The following is a 14,485-nucleotide window of genomic DNA, read 5'->3' as shown; positions in this document are numbered from 1 at the left end:
GCACGCAAGTTAAATTGAATCAAATTCATCGGACAGAAAATTTTTTTCGCCTTTTTAACCGAGTACGATCACGCTCTTATACAGCTAGCAACAAAAGGCGTAATAAAATAATATATAAAGAAGCTCAATAACAAAATGATAGAATCAACATAGTATTGAAATAAAATTGAAAGAAGAAACAGCTGAAGCGTAATTTGCTGACGAAATCGCGATGAGGTATTTTCAATCGGAGAGTGTTTTCATCGTGTTATTTTTATTGTTGATTATACGCGTTTATTCGTGTTTGTAGCCGATCGTGTGTATGCGTATGTTGTTATCGTCAATTTTTATCTACCTGTAAAAATTCCCTGAAATTTGTTCTCTTCCACAATAAGTCGAGATTTTTCTCCGGTTCAATAAAAACGCTTTTTATTATCGTATTTTTTTTTTAAATCCATTTAAAAGCGTAATAAATCGGCGATTGAATCGCGATTGATTTAGAAGCAGTATCACTCTCTATATCGGATTAAGATTGGTGAATTCATGAAAACGTGTATAAGCTCAAACGCTTGTTTGCAGAAGACCGATAAATATACATATAATCTTGCGAAATACGACCAAGGCAATCGGTAAGTAAGCATTGCTCGTCCTGCAACCCCAAAGAGGACACGAGACTTGAGCGAGTAAAGCAAGCCTAAAATTGATTTACTTATTAGAAATAAAAAAAAAAAAATCGACAAGCTAGATGCAAGAAAGATAAAAAAAAAAAAAACATAAACAAAATAAATGAAACTTCTCGCAGAACACTGCGAAAAAATCGTGCGATCGTTTACGCGACTCGACGCTCAACATCTGGTAAGAGGAAATTTCTAATTTAAAAATAATATGGCTATAACTATATAGTTTCTCACCAGATGTTGAATGGCGGAAATCATTTCTGTTATGTGATAAATTTCATGTCAATTTTCGACAGAAATGTTAATCTTGCTGCTTCGTAAATTAAAATTCAGAGCTGCGAGTTTAAAATCAAACACGCGCATCTGCTACGTTACACTTCTACATTTGCATAACTAAATATTAATTATTTTTTTTTTTATTCAATATTATGTAAATTGCAAAAATTTACATCAGCGCAGACGTGCATATTCAAAGTTTTTAATTATTCTAATTATTCTTGCAACGAGCAGATTGATTTCGCGTGAGATCGTGTAACGATGTAAAATACACTTATCAGTAGTGTATAATTTTGTGCAATTCAAATCTTGCACAAACAAACTGATTGAAAGCGTATTGTTTTTATTATTGTATGATTTTACAATCTTAAAAAAGGAAAAAAACATGCACATTCTTCGACGGTAATTTTAATATAGAATTATCGAAGAATAGAGTTGATGAAAATTCTGCTTTCTCATATTTTAATATATTTTCGAAAGGATGTAAAATTATCGAAGAAAATCAAAGTAGAGGCAGAGATATGTGCCATCAACTTTATTCCATATTCTCGCTATAAAATGGGGTTGCAGTAATCGAATGAGGTGTTTTGTACGAATCGCGTGAGGACTTTTGATCGCCGTGGTCGAAAGGGGACGGTTTATATTGCAAGAGAAACTGTGCTAATTGTAAGAGTAAATGTGAGATGTGTAATATGTGTTTAAGCAGTTTGTACATGAGAGAGAGAGAGAGAGAGAGAGAGAGAGGGAAAGAGAGAGAAAGGTAAAGAGGAAAAGTAGTTAGTAAGAAAAAACTTGTGATTGCGGTGGTGATTTTAATCGTTTGGTGTAAAAACGGTGTAAATTGTAATCCGCATTAAGTAATAACGAAAAAAATACACGTCAGTGAGAAAGAATCTCTTGTGTATATATGTGTCAACTAACCTCGTCCTTGTCCAAGCCGAGCTACGAAAACGTTAAACTGAGGTTAAAATTTGATTTCTTCATATCGTGAGGGTATAATTTATAATTTTATTTTGTCAAATTCATTTAGTTTGATCGCTCGCTTAAAAGTAGGAATGTCGCAGGAACCATAGACACGTTTTTAAACAAATTGCCGAGATGGATCACTTTATTAATTATCTGTCATTAATCGCAAACCTTAATTGGGGATATACAAGTGACATTCTTGTCTCTTTCAAGAGCGCGATAAATTAAATTAATCACACGGAGGAGGAGTTATTTATGTTCACCACATTTTTCATCACGCGTGTAGACCTCTTTCATTAGCCACCGTTCACAAAATTGAGGGAGAGACAAATAAAGATCAATCAACTCATGAGAGAGAATCGAGAAAAGAATCGTTTAAAAACGAAAAACGAATAAAAAAAAAATCACACGACTTAAAAAAAAAAAAAAAGTAGAAGAGAATCTTGACGTAGATCTGATATATGTATATAGTCTAATACTTTGACAATCAGAGCAGAAATTTTCACAGCGACAGACTATATTTACTTACATATTTATGAACAGTGTATGCAAACAAACATACGTGTGCGTACAGGTACGAGCCAGACAAAGGGATTGTTCACTTATGCTGAGTTACACACATGTCGTCCCGACTTTACATAATGTAATTGACAATTAAATGTCGCGTTGTTGATTCGTTCATCTTATATTTATCAGCGCCATGTCATTAACGCGAGTCTGGACGTAAAGCGAAAATCTAATCAATCTCACAACGCACGTGTTGATTCTCGACGCACGTGTAGCACACGTTCGAATTTGTGTTAAATCGTCCCGGGCAGCGAGAAAACGAATTAAAACGTTTCTCGTCCGTCCGTACGTATTACATTGTGTGCACATTAACACGACGACTCGACTAATTCTCGACAAAGGTAAACGAAATCATTCAACACCGAGAGAAATTATCGAAAATAGGAAGAAACGAACTAAGCACCAGTTCGGTCAAAGTCACATCTATGGGCATGTAACTTGGGCTCGGCATGTCATCCTAATCATATTTACCAACTAACACCGACATTCTCTCTCTAGAAAACTCGTCCGGCGATCTGGCGTCCGCGAGTGTCACTTCTCACGGAATTGCGAAAGTTTGCGTCGCGAAATTTTTCCTTTCAATTTCAAAGACAAAGTACGCGATGAACGCGCGCGCGAATAAAGAATACCATAAATTTTTGTAATATTTCTATGAGAAAGAATTTTTGCTCGCGCTCGCGAACGACTAGCTGCAAATTGGCATAAGAGACGTGAATCCCGTAAACACCAGATCCGGCTTTTGGGAAGAAGATAATCTAGGGAATGCAAAGCGTGCGACGAAACTTACCTCGTCGGTATCCGAGCCAACGAGTAGGAGGTCGAAGGGAATGGCAGCCACCAGGTCGATGATAAACCAACCCTTCAGGTAATGGACGGCTATCTTTCCAGGATGGGACACCACTTCATCGTTGCTGTTGACGAACGTCGTGCGAAAATTTATAATGATGTCCACGATGAAAGTGACGTCGACTGAAAAAAAAGTAAAAACATATTTGGCATTATATTTTACAAGGAAATTGATAATTCTTTCATTTTTTTTTATATCGAAAATTTAATCTATCGAATTTTTTATTGCTATACTTATATTAAAGATATATAAATAGAATTACGTGAATTTATTATTTCGTTTGTTCGTCTCGATAACATCGAGTCTGTAATTGCAGATTTAAAAATTCTCGTAAGCTAAATTTCATGGCGCTAAAACGGAGTAATGGAAGATAATATCTCTAGAAAACGTCGCGCTTCGGACATTTCTCCGATTTCTTCTTCGTTCGTCCTATTTTCACGCTATTGTCTCTATCCACTTTATTGTTTTAGACAGTCGTGACATGTTATCCGCCTTCTAGCTCCGTTACATGAAACATTACGCGGTGTGCTAGACGTCGATATCAAATTTAAAATTTTATTCTAAGAGTCAATTTCATTTCTCAACGTCGAGAAAATTTTTAATCTTATTTTAAGCGAGCCTCTCTTTTTCTAAAAATATAAGATTAATAAAAGTTAAATTATAGTAATTATTAAATTATGTAACTATTAAAATTAATATGTTTACGTAAGAAAAAAAATTATAATTATAATTATTATTATAAAATTTATATTTATATTTTATTATACATATATTTTAAATATATTACTTTAGCTAGAAATTTTATTTAAAAAATTATAAACTTGCGAATAACAACTTACCTATAAAGTCTATGATGACGATGGGGTCGTCACTGTACTTTTTGTTCTTTCTGCTGTTGTAATCTGGATCTGACAGAACGAAAGCGGCGACGTACGGCGTAACTATGGCGGTGTACATCACAAGCAGCAATATAATCCAATCCCAGACTGCCTTGAACGGCGAATAGTGTAATATGGTCCACTTGTGGATTCTGGGAGATTGTAATTTGTACTCTGGGAGGACGTCTGCTCCGAGGGACAGGACCTGCGGCAAATTGTATGGAAATTTTGAGAAGAAATTTCCTCTCTCTCCTATCCTCTTTCATATATCTTCTCTTTTTAAAAAAAAATCTGTTACGCGGAATAAAATGTTTCACGACCGGTGAGAAAAAGAGGTCATTTATATATAAAGTCAACCAACGATCCGTGCACACGGAACTTTCTGTGTGCACAAGATATATTTCACGCTTGTGCGAGAGGTACAAGATAACGGAAAATGGTTTTCCATCAGCACGTCGTTCATACTTCACGTTCTGGCAACATGGTTACACGATGTAGTGACACAATCATTTTCATTAAAGTGCGTTACGGTAAAAGATACTTTTATAGAGTGTCGTAACCGGATAACGTTTGATCGTGTCACGTCATTTACGAAACAGGAAGAGAAGGTAAGAAAGTAACTATTTATTCATCTATCTAATACGTTTACGAAGCGTTTCGAGTTACTTATTCGTTCTTGCGAAAAAGGGATTAGCAAACACTTTAAATGACGATGGGAAACGCAAATCTCGCCCCGTGAGGGACAAAGTAGTTTACTTCAAAAAGTTTTCCGTACATCCATTTCGTCAACCCGATCCGGCCAATAGACGAAAGCGGATCTTGCGAATCACGTCGCCCCACATTTTTAGAAACATAGCGTTTAACGGTTGGGAAAATCCTCTCTTGCCGATCAACCTGCTGCTTTCCTACTCAATGGATTACAGTCACAAGTACCCGACGTAAACGAGCTTAGAACAGGTTTCAGAGCTTAACCACTTAGTCACCATCCTAATCCATGATTCTAGCAAAGCGTCGTGTTCTCGATATATTCCGTAGTTTCAAGCGGCAACCAACTCGCAGCTCGATCGATTCTGCAGAGGGGATGAACAGCCCAAATGGGAACAGCACCACGGTTTCCACCGGGGACCACCGTAAAAAAAGTTTCGGGACGCGAGGTTTACACAATTTGCGCTGATAAACAGGTCGACACAGTTCGAGGTCCGCGCTCTCTCTCTCTCTCTCTCTCTCTCGGGACGCGGGCTATTATTTCGAGTTATTGATTTTCTTGCCACTTGTGAATCGAGAACACTTGTTTACGGCACTTGTGAGAGTGGAAAGAACCGGAAGAGCGCCGGCCGAGCGTCAGCCCAACACTGATGCAATGCAGCCCGAGCAAGGGAGGCGTTCGTTCGATTAGCTCGGGATTGGCCGGCTGCCGTTTTGCTGGCTGTGAGAAACGGAGTGTCAGGGTAGTAGTACACCCTTAGCTGGCACATTTCGGTGCGCGCCAAGTATCGGAGGGTACGCAAAACACTAAGCCGTTGAGAGTCATCGGTTTAGCCTGGCCTAACAAGAACTTGTGACAGAAGGTCGATAACGACAAACCCACGCTCAAGAGGCTCGTACAGCCAACTGACAATCTTACCCATAACAAAGTCGCAGTTTGCTCCTTTTTTTTTCATCCTCTCCCCGTGTACATGCGTGTACGATGGTTTTATTATTATCAACCCCGTCGGTCAATAAACGACCGGTAAGCGGATAAAAATAAAAAATGGGAGATGCGTTACTGATGCCTGTGGAGAATGAAACGAGCAACATCATTATTGTATAGCTTCGTCATTACGTTATTGGATGGTGATTCCGAGTATTTTTATCAATATTATGTTCCATATTTAATTTTCTTCTTAAAATTCAGCATGTATTTTTAAGATATTTAGAGGTACATCATTGATTCGTGATTGTCTCTGCTTTAACGAAAATTCAACGTCGAGCAGCGATTCATATTATTGTATTTATTACTGTATTTTTTAATTTTGCTCCATTAGCTCGATATCAAATAATATGCAATAATAAGTATTGTAAGACAAACATTTTTAAAGAGAAGAGACTTAAGCTAACTCTCTTCCTTCGGGTTTCTTTATCGATTTTTTATTATCAGCTTGCATCTTGTGGAAAGTATATAGTCAGGTGGGTCGGAGGAGGCAAGGAAACTCGCCGATTGGTTCGTCAGAGACAGCCGCGAGAATGTAAATTTAGTTTAGTCATGTTTTATTCATGCAACTGGTGCTAAGTGATGTCGTGAGGATGACCTCATTCCAATGACCCGAAATTATCAACAGTTATATATATATGTACATACGGAAATAAACTATAATTAATAATAGTTAAAAAATTATGATTATATATATAAATAAATGTTTTTGATCATCTCGCTTTGTAATTCTCTTTTTTTTTTTCTCACATTTAGTGAATTAGTCTTCTGTGTATCGGGAAATAAAAGTCTCAAAGTTAAAGAGATAGTTTAATCTCTGTTAAATGACAGAGATTAAAAAATAGGGAAGAAGATTCTTTAGCATGGTAATTGTAACTTCGCTTATATAAATTGATAAAATCATTTATGTAGATATATTAACGGTGTGGAATTTTCCATTTATTTAAGATACTTCACGGGTGCAATCGAGACGAGGTAATCAAGGCTGGCGTTAGCCACGTAGTTACCACGTGCCGTGACCTGGAATTATCGAATAGTTGCGTTATATATGATGATTCTTCATCAGCGTTCTATGAACCAGGAAAAATGGCGCGAAAATAAATGCGGCGAAAAATTACGAGCGCAATGGCAAAAAAAATTTTTTTTTCAGGAACTTTAATCATCCGATTCAATGGATTTTAGCGGAATTTTCAAGGGGCTTGTTAATAAATTTGACCCGTGTTAAATTAACTGTAAAAAAGTGGTATAAAAATCTGAAAATATTTCTGTTTAAATTCACAAGCCATCTACATTACGAGAAGCAACTCGCAGCTACATCTTTCATTTCGACGGCCCGATTTGTCCGCAGTCGCATTTAATATTTGCAGACTCGCGACGGAACCATGTTTTCGCCGCGTAAATATGTACCCGATGTGCGTGCAAGTAAAATGTGTATCCGAGCATTTTTATAATGATTATAGAGAGCATTAAAAGTAGCTTCAGAACTTCTTGGGCAAAGGTTGAAAATATTTTTCGTTTCGCATAAATAACGATCGCCCTTATTAAATTTCACACATAAGCAATAAAATAGGAAATTTAAGCTTCACATTTAACGTCTCTTTTAATGACGAAAATAAACCGAGGGTTATTCACTGTGTATGCTAATTTTATATTACAACTTCAATGTATAATGTGGGAGGAGTGATATTTTATAAATAATTCGATATTAAAAGCAAAATTGATCAAATAGTTTCATCGAGTATCGAAGCAATAATCCATCGATATTCGTAAAAATAATTCAATACATGTTTACAACGCAATATGGGTTTTCAAGTGTTATCTAAAAATGCGGTCACGTCAACGACAATGTAAAGCGCGTTCGTTCATAATGTTTTAACGAAGAGAGAGCCTCCTGTCGAGACTCCTGCGTGCGACGTCCCGCTCTTGAGATACAGTCTTTATTTGTTATTCATTTTATTATTCATGGGTCTCATGAAAGCATCCAGTCATCCATAATAGCAATGGGTTACGCGATCGATACCGACGCGAAATATACGCGTTATTTCGCGGCAGATAAAATGAGCATGTTTGTGTTATAAAAGCTTGATAGCGCTGGTAAACACGAATACATAATGTAAATTGATTAGAACGATAAAAGAGTACAGATACCGCAAAAGCAAATTTAGCGAATGACAAATTATGTAGCTTCTATAACTATCTAATTAACGTCGAAATATCCTCAACAATAAATTATATCTACAATATTTAATTGTAGATAACTAAATAGATATATATATATATATATATATATATATATACATGTATATTGATGTAATATATATATATATATATATATATATATATATATATATATATATATGTAGTCGTAATTTATTGCTGTAATTACAATTTATATATATTTGTGTATATTTGTATGGAAAATATAACTGTACCTTTATTAATTCTATCAAAATAATAATGCAAATAATACAAACATCGATTACCGTCGACAGGGTCGAACCAAATTTCTGCTTCTTTCCCTTCATAAAATATGAGCGCATCATGGTTCCTGACATTCTCACAAAGTATTCCAGTGTCATTCTCAACCGTGGAAAATCTCGCTTGAATAATACTTGCGTCTTATTTAGTATGCGCGCAAAAATGAAAACAAATAATACGTCGGAGAAACCACCTGTTTCTCTACTGCGGTTTTCTTTCAAACTTTTTCACTAGAGAGCAGTTTCCACTGTCTCTCGGTAACATAAAAACAAAAATGATATAACATTAACTTGCAAAGTCTTGACAAGAGAACACTCACAAAATATTCCACGAGAGATTTTCTTCACTTCTCCATCTTGTCAAAATAATAGTTTATTTATACAGCATCTGTGATAAATATCAAGGATGACAGAAAGAAAATTTTCACTCTTATATTAAATTCGACATTTTGAACAATTCTATTAAATCATATTTCTGCAAAAATCAGGCCTCTTTGTGCAAATGTTGCAGATGAAACGCGAAGTGATAATGGCATTCCTTGGTCAGACAATGTACATCATGTCGATACATCAAACGCTTGAGAATTTCTTTTAGGCACTTCTTTATTCCATGTAGATGAAGGAGGAATCACGCAGTTTTACGTTGTCTTTGCGGGAAGCCTGATCGATTCGCCGAAAAGTCTGTTGGCTTTTCCGAGTCTTCGTTCCGTACAAAAGATTTTCATCGCCGATTCAAAGAATTCTTGATTGAGAAACCAAGAAGAAGCTATGTTCACAGAAACCATCGATTAAAATTCAATTGAGGAAGGAAATTTAGCTTTAGTTTCGTTGGGTTTGTCAATAAACGTTCTTATCAAATGATCAAACTTTTGCAAGTAACTTTATAATGGCGTCCAATTTATCTTATTATTTCTGATTAAAAGTTCCTAGTATTGAATTATTATTGCAAGCATTGATTCGATCTTTCGTCGCAAGATTATGAATAGATGCTCGAAAAATTTGTCCGCAGCAAAATTAATCAAATTAATATGATCGAATAAGTTAAATTGTCTTTGATATTTTTCAATTTATTCTCTTTTATTTCTCTGTAATTTAGATGCAATCTTTTCCACGTTACAATTTCTCAATATTGCAAAACCACGATGATGATACTTACAATTGCAATGTTAAACGCAATCTATTATATGTTGGCCGATTTAAATCTCTGAAGGATAGTTTTCATGAATGTCAAGCAAGTTGTTGCAAATTTCACGAAGCAAATGTCGTCACTTTTACCCACATTTCGCGAATGGACCGATGACATTTGAAATAAGCGAGGACGACATTCACGCCAAAATACCATAAAAAATAATATTAGAGGGAATTTTTAGAGAATTCCCACACGATTCTGGCCCATCCATTTTCAGCAGATTTCACGAGAGAGATTCCTACAACAATATCGGATTCCGTAGACCCGGTGATATTGAATTTTTCACGATGCTATTTGCAATTTTCCGAGTTTGAGGAAATTCTCGGTCGTTTTCGACCGCAGGGAGAACTCTCAAGGGGCACTCCTCACGCTCGGATTCAATTTTCACAGAAGAATCAGGACAGAACAACGACAGTGATTATTGTGGTTTCACTGCGCGGCGGAAAAATCTAATGATTCCAGTCGGTTGCTTCCTCGCGGGAACGTCTGTATCGGATTCCAGGCAAGGTGATCTAATTTCGGCCGATTCTCAACCGCTTCGATTCCGCGGCCGCACGCTCGCGTACACGCGGCAAAACTAAACGCTCGAGAGGTCTGTTTCAGGCGAACTCCACGCCGAAGTTGCACACGACGAGCAGTGCTTTCAGAAAACATCTGCCCCTACTCGGTTCAACCGAATTCACAGCCCGTTAGGAGCGCTAAGCCGTGATTTGCATACGTCCGGTATGCGCAAGGACAGTAAAAGAGGATCGTAAAAAGCCGAAATAAAACCAGAGAATAACAAATCGGGGGCAAACAGACACATATTAAGAGACATACAATCAAATTCTTGACTGTTGATTTTCATCGAAGAAAGCATTGTCCACATTTTTGATATTTAAAGTAACATGTAGATTTAATATTTGTAACAAAATATGCGTAGAAATTAATTTGATATCGTTATTAATGATATTTGGACTAGAAAAAAAAATAAAGTCAATCAATGAAATAAAATACTTATTTCAATAAATAAATGTAAATTATTTAATTGTGAATTGATAAATTAATCTCAAACTTGTATAATGCAGCTAAATTGCATATACGTCCCAGAGAAAATTTAAATTCTTTATTTCTCTCAATACAAATTATATTATTTATGCTTGTTAATTATACTCCTTTTTATATAAATTATTAAACTGAAATAATAAATTAATATAAATTATATATAAATAATCAATTTCTCATTAAAGAAGAAATACTTGAACGATTAAAAAACCAAATTAAATAGATCGGCAAATGAGTTCCCGATACATTGAAAAATACCGGAACTGTGAGAAAAAGAAAATTGCTAACGTAAATTTAAATGTGTTTCTGGACATTACAGCTGCAATGAAGATATAAGATCCCGAATGGCTTTACTTCAGTATCGGACATAAGTCGTAATAAAGCACAGATCGTAAAAATCAGAAATAGGGCGGGGATGAAAGTGTCAAGGCGCATTCGCTGATATTCACGAGGATGATTCATCTAGCATAACAGGAGGTTTCCCTTCTCATACGTAACCCAATAATCTTGTATTTTCCTTCTTCACATATGTATGTAATCACTCGAGTTTTAAGCAAATTACATTTGCATTAATTCGCACTACGAGGTTCAATTAAGAGCAATCGGCATAAAACAAGAGAATGATGTATTCTAATAAAACACATTTTAATTAATAAACGCACGAGGATTAATTTTATTTCACATGCGTCATCGGCAATAATTCGATTGTACGTTTAAAAGTTAATACAGACTTGAACGTCCATTTTAATTGATTTATGATTATGACGGTAATTTAATAATGCATCGATCAGACGTATGCACTAAGTGCACTCGAAAAGGCCGCGTTAAGCGACAGCGACTGACATTTTATGAACATGATCAATGAACCACTTTAACCGCGTGGCGAGACGACCATGAGAGACGCGTGTAGTGTCCAGCTTTATGAAATTGAAAACACGCGATGAAATGTTACGTACTGCCTTCGAATAAATTCAGAGACTCGCAACTTAGATTTCCAGATAATTATAATAATTCATTTCTTATCTTCCGTTCTTAACCAGCTGATGTGCCTGCTTCGTTAATTAGCGTGATTAACGGACGAAGCTGAATATCGTTGTTGCAAAGTCTATGCGATATAACGTGTCTATTACGGAATTATTATTATTATTATTATCGTATATCACATTATCGCAATTGTATGATCTCGTCGTTGATCCCGTTAATTAGTAATTTTTCCAACAAGCTCGATGTAATAGAGTTTGAGAGATTAGCTGCGAAAGAAGATTGGAATCTCTCGTAGAGTGTTTTGCATTTATCTGCATATATATTTTAAATAATGTGTTTCAATGTAAAGAATAGTGAACAGAATATAAAATAAAATATGAAATATAACAGAATTAATTAATCTCTTTTCCGCAGTCGCACTTCCTAGTGAAACCCTACTGGATCAGTAGTCTTGCTCCGGTATATTAAATATTTTAGCACAGTTGTATATTTTCTCAAAGGTAGCGCGAGTTTATCGTAAAATATAATTACTGAAAGTAACCAAGCAAGCAAGCGTGAATTTATTTTCAAGCATCTCATTCGCATACACTGTTTTACAGACGAAAAGTACGAGCCTTACAAACAAACAGAATCCATGATTATTTTAAAAACGGCTGTAATATCTCTCCTCTGGTTTCTTAATTAATTAAGGAAAATCACTCTATATCTTTCTATCATACTATCATTTTATCCAAATATATCCCATGATTAAAGAGATTTGTTTACTATACGTTGACCAGACTTGAACTAATAAGGCTTTAATGTTTAATGAGTGTTTAGTTACGCCTTAATTATTATATGTTTGGATTTTTTTCATTTTTACCTTTTTATATATCTAAATATTTTAGAAATCTTGAATGTGCGTTTGTTTTTCATTTCCGTTTTAATACTCTTTACCTCCCACGTCTGCTTTTCTTCTCCAAGAGACAATTGTGTATTGATCTGATAATAATTGCATAGTACGAGGTGAAGCGTTATCAATCGCGATCGTATCCGTGTCTCCCGTCAGGAGGGCGCTTTATCTTCCATTTATCATTGAGCGAGTTCTGCGTGTGGAATACTCACGACAATTAAGTCCCCACATGTGAGGCTCTCGCGAGGATTCTCGCGCCTCGAAGAGAACATTCAGTCAATTAATTTAACGCTCTATCAGAAGAGGGATGCACTAATGCACCGGTCATGAAATTTAATTGTACGAATGCACTAATTACTTGCTCTCTGGAGCGGCGTGACGGATCCCATAAAGGCGCGTAGTACGCCAAGGGACCTTTTTCGTAAATGACATTTCGCAATTCTCACTTTCATTTGCATTGCCTTTATTATCAAGTACAGAGTTCAAAGTCAGAATTTAGCGTAATGAAATTGTTGAATGCACGCGCTGCGCGATTTGCAATTAAGCTCGAATTGAAAGCTTTCGGAATAAATCACGTACGATTTCAGACATCAGCTCTCACCTTTAGAAATAAAATTATACTCTACGTGATAATTAGGTGATGAAAGAAATACAATGATTCGAGAAATTTATATAAAATTTATAATTTTGATATAAATTATTGTTGTATATTATCTTTTGCCGACAAACGATCGATTTTCTCCTTATTATTACGAGTTATTACAACAATTTTATTTATTAATGATATTTGGAAATACCGCGAGTTTATCAATAAAAGGGGAACGATCGATGTTTTCCGTCGAGACAGTAGCCTACGAGAATGCATCACACGTACATACATATACGTAGTCTGAAAATAGCATTAACGTCTACCACCGAGGGATAGGCATAGTAATGCGATGTTTATCCTCTTCGCCATAACTAACCCGTAGTATAAAATCGTCAACGATGTTTTCTTTGTAAACAATGCCTTGCCAGTGAGCCAGAAAATGCTGTTGACTGAGGCAATCGAAGAAACTTGTCGGCGAAATATCTGAATTAAATTACCGAGAGAAAAAAAAGATATCACAAATATGATAAAATTTAGTTTCCGTATAGACATGTTTATTTTTCTTACGGTAAAGTCACTTTTACTTTTCAACGAGTTTTTCTTCATATTATCATTCTTCTATGTCTGGCGAAAGTAATACGTTTTGTCAAGATAAAAGAGATATTTGCCAAGATGTTTTTATTTTCAAAAAAAAAGAGAGGGAATAAAATATCTTTTAATATTTAAAATATGAAATATATATATATATATTATTAACCGCAGAATTATCATCGCAATATGAGAAGATATAATTGCAGTTAATTATACGTAATACATTAATTAAGTATTTAAGTATTAAGAATAATCGAGTGAGATTATATAGAAAAGCACTGTCCATTTATGGATCGATTAACATTTAATGATTAATGAATCTATTAGTTCATCTCAATGATCTTTCAAAATTCTCTTTCGAGTTACATTTATCAAAATCAGAGCTTGTAAAAATATTTTTGCTCGACAAATTGAGAGAGAGAGAGAGAGAGAAAAATGGCAATTACAAAATTAGTTGGTAGAATAAATTTTGTTTTCAGAAACATATTAATATATACGATATATGCGCATGATATCAGAGAACAAAGTATATATCATTCTTATCTACGTCAATAAAATGCACGATACTGGAATCGTGGTTGAAATCCCCCTCACGTCAGAGTCGACATCGTGTAGGTGTGTATCGCGATCGATGCATCGGCAAAAATAGCTCGTGCACATCTTAAGATATTAATGTTTCAAGGGTCTCATAAAAATGTCAGTCGCTAATATCTTCGAATTTTATTCTCTGTGTGCATCTGTAATTATTTGATTAGCGTTTACGCATATCTTCAATCGTAATAAAAATATCAGCGACTCTCAAGTGTCATTCTCTCAGAGAGTCTATAAAATATTCCAAC

The 14,485-nt window shown here is 35.3% G+C and overlaps 1 protein-coding gene across 16 annotated transcripts in view; it reads right to left on the bottom strand.

Moving 5' to 3' along the window:
* Positions 1-14,485, bottom strand: part of Sei (potassium voltage-gated channel seizure) — a 103,031-nt gene that overhangs the window by 13,407 nt on the left and 75,139 nt on the right. For 14 of the 16 annotated variants that reach the window (XM_072904241.1, XM_072904229.1, XM_072904240.1 and 11 more), the window contains 3 exons: positions 4,152-4,395; positions 3,253-3,434; positions 1,854-1,874 (listed from right to left, as the gene is read on the bottom strand). In XM_072904241.1, the coding sequence (XP_072760342.1) occupies positions 1,854-1,874; positions 3,253-3,434; positions 4,152-4,395 (447 nt within the window). The remainder of the gene's footprint in view (positions 1-1,853; positions 1,875-3,252; positions 3,435-4,151; positions 4,396-14,485) is intronic. The other 2 variants (XM_072904231.1, XM_072904244.1) reach the window with 1 other exon arrangement.

This window comes from Anoplolepis gracilipes, chromosome 13 (assembly GCF_047496725.1).
Source record: "Anoplolepis gracilipes chromosome 13, ASM4749672v1, whole genome shotgun sequence".
NCBI lineage: Eukaryota > Metazoa > Arthropoda > Insecta > Hymenoptera > Formicidae > Anoplolepis > Anoplolepis gracilipes.
This window is presented reverse-complemented; position numbering and strand designations above follow the sequence as displayed.